The 7,687-nt window shown below is 43.7% G+C and overlaps 1 protein-coding gene across 1 annotated transcript; it reads left to right on the top strand.

Annotated features, from left to right (window-relative positions):
• The first annotated feature begins 1,274 nt into the window (after positions 1-1,274).
• On the top strand, positions 1,275-7,578 carry LOC136523377 (uncharacterized). The gene is made up of 3 exons (XM_066517073.1): positions 1,275-1,555; positions 2,338-3,258; positions 6,263-7,578. The coding sequence occupies exons 2-3, from the start codon at positions 2,344-2,346 to the stop codon at positions 7,316-7,318; spliced, it is 1,971 nt and encodes a 656-aa protein (XP_066373170.1). The 5' UTR covers positions 1,275-1,555; positions 2,338-2,343; the 3' UTR covers positions 7,319-7,578.
• The last annotated feature ends 109 nt before the right edge of the window (positions 7,579-7,687 follow it).

Below are 7,687 nucleotides of genomic sequence, written 5' to 3'. Positions count from 1 at the left end.
CAAATAATCTTGTACTTGTGAGGGAGGGCATCATAGAATCCTAAGTTACATATTTATAGGCTAGGGAACTACACTTTGGACTTTTTTGGTAGGGAACTAACTCTAGATCTATTGGACCAATCAGCCCTATATACCAATTAGAATTAGTAAGCCCTGAAGGAAAGTTATCTTCAAGAATCTGATTGGCCAAGGAGAGTCCAAGTCCATCACACATGAAGAAAACTTAATAACCAAGAAAGCTAGTTCCCTTGATATGATCTTTTGTCAATTATACCATACTAGCAAATGTGCTCGTACGTTGCAATAGGGAATCGGACTATGTATCATCTAGACGCGAGTAGTTCTAACTCGTATAAACACATGTTATGAGTTTAGGTCACATACGAGATACCGAGGGCGTGACCCAATACGTCTTAGAATTAGACTCCGTGTTGACAATCGTTAGACTGAGCTGTTTCATGCCACATACCAGACACGGAGGATGTAAGTGCAGTTTTGGAAAGTAAAAAAGTGAGATGAAAAAACTTTCACTATCTAGGTAGTTTAGGGAGGGGTTGGACAAAAAAATATCATAAATTTTGATTCTTTATTATTAGGTATAGATATAAATTTTTTATACAGTCAAAAAGCAAAGTAAAAAAAAACAAAACCATGCACACGGAGGAACATGCACAAAAAAAAAACAAGGAAAGGGAGGGAAACCATGACAGTGACTCAGACTCAACAAGAAACAAAAGACGACGGGTCACACGCTAGCATCGTCCTTATTTCATTATCCATCTAATAGTACTTACTATTCGGTATATAGATGATACGCACGGTCGCATGCTGCAACACGACGTATATATTGTCGGATTTAATTGGACTTAGTCCAACCTTAGTGTAATTAAATTCTATAAGGCCATGATTAATCCTGTACGAGGGTATCTACTTTTTTATATTAAAAAAGTTGAAAGTTTTGCGTGTTAACTAACGGCGCACATGTTTTACAACTGCAAACTAGAAGAATAGGAAGTAGGAGTGAGGGGACGACCATTTATAATACTCCTTCTATTTTAAATTATAGGTTATTTTAAATTTTCTAAGTATATAGCTGAAAAATTAAAATTTGAAACAGAGAAAAATATTAGTTCGAGATTGATATTTTTTTAGACATTTACTTAAACCTAATAACTAATACGCTTTGACTCTTTTTGACCACGGTCCACGACAAGCCTCTTTCAGTTCTGGATTTGTCTCCCGTCCTCGGTCCTCCCCAGTGCAGTCCACTACCGCACCTAGCTTCTCCCCCAACGCTCGTCTCGAACTCCCTCCTCCGGCTGCCCCTAGATCGACCGCCTCCACCCCAATTTCTGGCCACTGGCCACCGTATCTCCACTCTCCAGCACCCCATCACCATCCCTCAACCATCTCAGGCTGTTCCAATGGCGGATCGGTAGCTACCTCCTCCATCCCAGCCTCGGAGAACTCCAGACCGCAGTCCTCCGCTGCGACAGCCGGCGTCGGAGTCGGCTCCACCACCTCCCCTCTCCGACCGCCCATTTGGCCACCTCGAGTAAGTGGCAAGGCCTCATTGCTCCTTTCTCTGTATTCTCATGTTTAGGGCCGGAATCAGCGGCGGTCGGCGGATCTACCTTTTGGGCCAACACTAGGTTTTCAGTTGTTCTATCTAAACTTGGTAATAGAGGATATATAAGGAAATAATGCAGAAATATTTTCAATGTTGAGTACCAGTACTGAGATCTAGTGTACACCCATAGTTTCTGAATCATTGTCTTGAAGAAATTGCACGACTTGTCCTGAATAGTAATATATTTGACTTCACAATTGTTTTTACAGATGCTCTCGTATCTTGAGGGTATGCCCCTGCTATAAAAATACAAAATGCCATCTGGCTTTTGCATCTAAAAGTGGAATACCTGGCAACATTGTCACTGCGAGAACATTAGGTCGTTGCAAATGTGATTGTATTTTCCTCGCAATTCGTTGTACTCCTGCTTCTAGTTGATTCTGGTTGTCGTTGGAGGAGAAGATCGTGGGTTCTACTTTAGCAGTTTAGCTTGGCACCATGAGTTCTAAACAAGCCTAAGTAGAGTTGCAGTACCTTATTTGCTACCAAACAAATGGATATGGTTGTTTCTTGACAACTGGACTGCTGGTGCTCCCATTAGAGACTGCAATGATCAAGCATAAGTAGCACTGTGTAGAGCAAATGGACTTTGTTCTGGTCTAATGGTTTGCTGGTCATCTTCATATTTTGATTGTACTGCTAAATTATTTAGTGTTGCTTGCAACCTTTTGCTATGTTAAACTCTGAACCCTATGAATTTGCTTCAGAACTTGATGATGGCAGCTGCAGAGTCTTTATCTTGGTCAGACCTCCCTCCAGAGCTCCTGGGCCTTGTCCTTAGGCGCCTCCCCTCCCTAGCTGATCGTGTTCGAGTGAGAGCAGTCTGTCACCCGTGGCGCACCAATGCCCGACTGCAGTCCCTGCCCCCTCCACTCCCGTGGCTAACCCTCCCTGATGGGACCTTTCTGAGCATCCCAGATGCTGAGATCATCCGAATGGCTGTACCAGATGATGCACGCTGCTATGGTTCCATTGACAACTGGCTCTTCCTAATGCAAAGATATGGAGGGTGCTCATTGATGAATCCTTTCTCAAAAGCAACACTGGACCTTCCTAAGCTAGCCACTGTTTGGCGTGAAGACTGGTTCAATCAGGACCCCCGACGTAATCCTCTGTTTTATAAGGTCGTGGTTCCCTCACCCCTGGACACCTCACCAGAATCCCTTGTTGCCGTGCTGATCTTGGACGATGGTAATGGCAGTAGAGTTTGTATTTGCCAGCCACCAGTTGCTACGGACATGTCCAGAGGCGGGAGCATGGAACCGTGCAGGTACCTGCATGATGTTATTTTCTTCAATGGGAAGCTGTATGGAATTGCTTTTTGTGACAAGCTTCTTATGTTTGAGATTGGTTATGACCTCGGCAATAAGCCGAAGATCTCATCCACTGAATGCATAATCAACTCAATGGATGCTTATTTACGGGACTTGCCCCACTCCTTATCCAGAGAAAAGGTGTATATGATAAGGGAATATGTGGTTGAATGTTGTGATAGGCTGTTGAGGGTTATTCGATTTATTCACAATGATTATCCCCCTTCTAGAAGTCTTTTCTTCAAACATCATCGCACTGTTGGATTTGCTGTCTTTGAGGCAGATTTGAGCACCAATCCTGGTCAATGGAGACGGGTCAATTAGTTGGGTGGCCAAGCACTTTTCGTTGGCCGGCATTTCTCTAAGTCTTTTGCTGTTGAAGAGTACGATGATATTCAAGAGGATTGCATATATTTCATGTGTGACTATCCTTGGCCAGATTACGCTGGAGATCCTCTTTGTGACTCTGACGTGTACAACATGAGAAATGGGATGATCACTCTGTTGTTGTCAGAGAACGCACCAGTGCCGCATTATAATGGTGGCCAGTGGCGTCCAACATGGATAATTCCTGCTGATCCTATATAATCAAACCGTCTTAGCTTTGTTAGTGTATTGGGATTATGTAACACTATGTATTATGTACTCTGAAATATTATCTGATGTCTAGTTAGAACATTAGTGATTTGTTGTTGAACCATAGTACTAACTATTATCTATTCTTCAGGACTCATGTATTATGTGCATAAGCTATGTTTAGTGCTAGTATTCGTTTTTTTTAGTTTGAATTTTGGTACCTGAGCTGCCTGAGCTTCTGCTGTTCTTTCATATGCTCTGAGATTTCTGGTCCGTTTTAATAAGATGAGACTCAACAAATTGTTGCCATTGCTGAAATTGGTGCCAGCAGCAAAACTGATGAGCCTGACTGTTTGGTGTCGCCTGAGTCATAGCTGGCTGGTATTTGTTTTGCTACTGATCTCATGATTTTGAGGACTCTATTAGGTTTTTGGTCCCTCCCTGGAGCTGCAGCTTTAGGTCGTCAAATTTGTTGGATCGTCCTATGCAGCTTCAGAGCGAATATATGAGTTCTCTGTCAAATTTGTTTTGCTTTTATGTTGTGTGGACCATTTGTTTCTTTTTTTTCTTTTTTTGGCGAAGTTCCAGTGCGCCTGTTGTTTAATTCGTCAAAGATCGTATTGTGCGGTACTGAACCAAACATGAGCTTTCTGTCTGATTTTGGTTGAATCCCTGCAGATTTCATACAGTAAATTAGTACTGCAGGATTTGCAAAAAAAAAAAAGGAAAAAAATAGAAAAAGAGACTGAAACGGAGCTTCTCGGCCCGACACGAAGGCCCAAGAGCGGAATCATCCTCTCCTGTCTCCCCTTCCTCATTTTTGTCGGCTGCTTCTCTCCACCGCCGATCCGACAAACCCTCGCCACCCGCTGTTCGTCCTCGGCGATGTAAGCCTAGCTGCAGAAGATCGGCCCTCCGACCCTCCTCTGCTGTCCACAGCTGTTCTACCTGTGCGCTGCCTCATCGGCGAATCCCGCCGGTTGCTGCAGCATTCGCACCCCGGTCGCGTCCTGTTCGCGCAAGCGCCGGCGCATCTCGCCGCAGCAGGGCACGAGCGGCTGTTGGTAGTCCCTGGTAGCAGTCCGTCCCCTTCCTTCTTTCCTTCCTATTGCCTCACTTCTAGATTGTCGAGTGCCATTAGATTCGGTTTATGTCTCCCTGGTCCCTGTCCCCTTTTCCGACTAATTTAACTACAGTAGCTTGGTGTGGGTTTTTGCTTCATTAGAACTGCAACTTCGTCATTTTTTTAGGATATAATATCTCATAGGTCGATATAGTTTCTGAATATTGTACTGCAACTGCAATTACATAACATGAGTTCATTACTTCAGTTTGCTTTCCCCACTCTGAAGCATAGAGATTTTGAAGGATTCAGGCAATTCCTTAGCAATATGACATACTTTAGTCTGGCTCATTGTTTATGTAGAAAAAAAAATCATCAGTTCTGTTAATAAATGAGATTGCCCAAGATGAACTAGGTATCCTTTTATCAAAAGAAGAAAGAAACAGAATGCACCAATTCTCAGCTAAAGAGGCATTGAGCCTAGGCGAAGCGGAGTGTCCACCCACATATCCCACCGATCGAGATATGCTCAGTCCATATCGCATTATCTTTTTTTCTCAAACACGCAAAATATTGTGTATCATTTCATTAAGAAATAAGCCAATACCAGGGGGAGGGGATGGGAGGTTGTTGTTAGAGAAACCCCCGAAAGACACAAACCGACCCAAGATGCACGGTCGCAATACACACCCTGAAAAAAACTATCACACACCCTAAAAAAGACTATCACACACCCAAAAAAAACTATTACAAGGATAGCACCAGCAGCAAGCCTGCCATAGCGTGCAACCAAACAACCATAAACCAAGACCACTAGCCTAATGGGGTGCCTGGTAAGTAACTCATGCAGTCCTTTTGCTCCAACAACGCACCAAAGAATGCACCCATTTGTGACTGTTTGTCGCACCACTGAGATACTTGGATTTGCATAAATGAAGACACAGTTGATGTGATGCTTCTAAATTTCTAAAGCCACAAGAGTATTGAGTGAATTAAGCCCTTTCCTGACCTCCGTAGATACCTTGTTTACTGCCCTGTACCACCAGCAAGGTTGGGGGTGTGATGGCAATGAGGCCCAACCACTGGAAAATTATCAACCAAACCTGTCAAGCAATCACAGGAGATCAACAGGCGCTAAATTGATTCTTCCTCCTTGCCACAAAGAGGGCAGTCTGCCGGATGAGGGAGTCTTCTTTTCTTTTTAGGGTGTTTGATTGGCTGTTTGGCTAGAGGAATGAGGTGATCCATCACCTTCTCATTGCACCCATGTTTCATTTGAGGTATGGAACGGGTTGATCCATCATCACCTCATTCCTCACAGGCACATGATTATATAAGAATGAGGGAATGTTCCATCCCACCGAATTCATGGTATGAACTATGATGGACCATTCCATCTAGGGTGAGTTCATCCATCAAGGCAAACACCCTTATGTCTTAATGCAGGAATAAGTTCAGCGGTAGTTGTTTGCTTGAATTGTGACCTACACTTAATATCACTGCACATGCCAGTGCACATGGTTAAATTTTCTGTTTACGTTGTGAACCATGAACCTTGTTTCATTTCTTTCTAGGCTTGGGATCTCTTGTGATGAAGACCACACAATCTTCATCGTGGCCAGACCTGCAGCCAGAACTCCTTGGACTTGTCCTCAAGCGGCTGCCCATCCTGGCTGACCGTGTTCGACTGAGAGCAGTCTGCCGGCCATGGCGCTCCAAGCTCGCCTGCAAGCACTACCCCCTCTGAACCCGTGTCTCATCCTTTTTGATGGCAGCTTCCTGAGTATCCCAGGTGGTGAAATTATCCGAATGCCTGAACAATATGATGGTTGCTGCTATGGTTTCATTAACAACTGGTTGTTCGTTGTGAGAAGTGATGGTGGATGCTCACTGGTGAACCCTTTTTCCAAGGCCACGGTGGATCTTCCTAAGGCCATGGGCATGGAGCTATTTAATAAATACTCCACACGCAATCCATGTCGGTATAAGCTTGTTGTTTCCTCACCCCTGGACTCATCACCAGATTCCCCTGTAGCTGTGCTGTTCCTGAATGATGGTGGTTACACTACAATTGGTGTTTGCCAACCACCAATTGCCTTTGACTTCTCCAGAGGAAACTTCCTAGATCGATTTCAGCGGCTCATTGATGTTACATTTTTTGATGGGAAGTTTTATGGTCTTGATTTTGGTCAAAATCTCATAAGCTTTGAGATTAGTTATGGCCTTGGTAGTAAGCCAAAGATTTCATCCATAGAAAATGTAATTAACTCCATGGATAACATAGCTGACCTGCCCAAGCCCCTGTCAGAGAAGGAACGTATGGTCACCAAATATCTAGTTGAATGTTGTGGTAGACTGTTGATGGTGATACGATGGCTTGAGATTCCCCGGAGGCTTTTAGCAGCCAGAAATTACTTTGAGCATGTTCGCACTACTTCATTTGAGATCTTTGAGGCAGATTTGAGCACCAACCCCAACCAATGGAGACGTGTCAAAAATTTAGGTGGCCAAGCACTCTTTGTTGGTAGGCGTTGCTCCAAGTCTTTCCCTGCTGGAGAAGGCAATGGAATTCAAGAGGATTGCATATACTATTTCATGTCTGACTATCTTTGGCCAGATCACCCTGAAGATCCTCTTGGAGACTCTGGTGTGTACAACATTGCAAATGGGATGATTATACCTTTGTTGTCACAGACTGCAACAGTCCTCGTCATCTGCGTGGCCGGTGGAGTCTGACATGGTATTTCCCTGCTGATGCTGTGTGATGGACTCAGCCTATCTTGCTTAGTGCCTTGGGATTATGTAGTATGTACTCTCATGTAATCTCTGTGGTTTTGTTGTCGGTGCCTTAAGAGATTTTCGTACCGTATTTAGGACTATGTATTATTATATCTACTCTCCAAGACTCTAAGTATTATCTGCATACGCTATATTTTAATCTAGACATGCGTTTGTGCAAAGTTGTTTCATTAATATTTATTTATGCCCATGCTGTATAAAGGAGTATGTTTCACCTGGATGTCTGGGTGGATTTGTTTTTAGAAGCAACTTGTTTTGGTTCATGACCTGCGTAATTTGTGGTGACAATGTGATGTCCTGTTCTGC

This window comes from Miscanthus floridulus, chromosome 18 (genome assembly GCF_019320115.1).
Source record: "Miscanthus floridulus cultivar M001 chromosome 18, ASM1932011v1, whole genome shotgun sequence".
NCBI classification, from domain to species: Eukaryota; Viridiplantae; Streptophyta; class Magnoliopsida; order Poales; family Poaceae; genus Miscanthus; species Miscanthus floridulus.
This window is presented reverse-complemented; position numbering and strand designations above follow the sequence as displayed.

Coding starts and splice junctions, on each gene's coding strand:
- LOC136523377 (XM_066517073.1), top strand. CDS start 2,344: ATGATGGCAGCTGCAGAGTCTTTATCTTGGTCAGACCTCCCTCCAGAG. Junction 3,259..6,262: donor ATCCTGGTCAATGGAGACGG/GTCAATTAGTTG, acceptor CCTGGCTGACCG/TGTTCGACTGAGAGCAGTCT.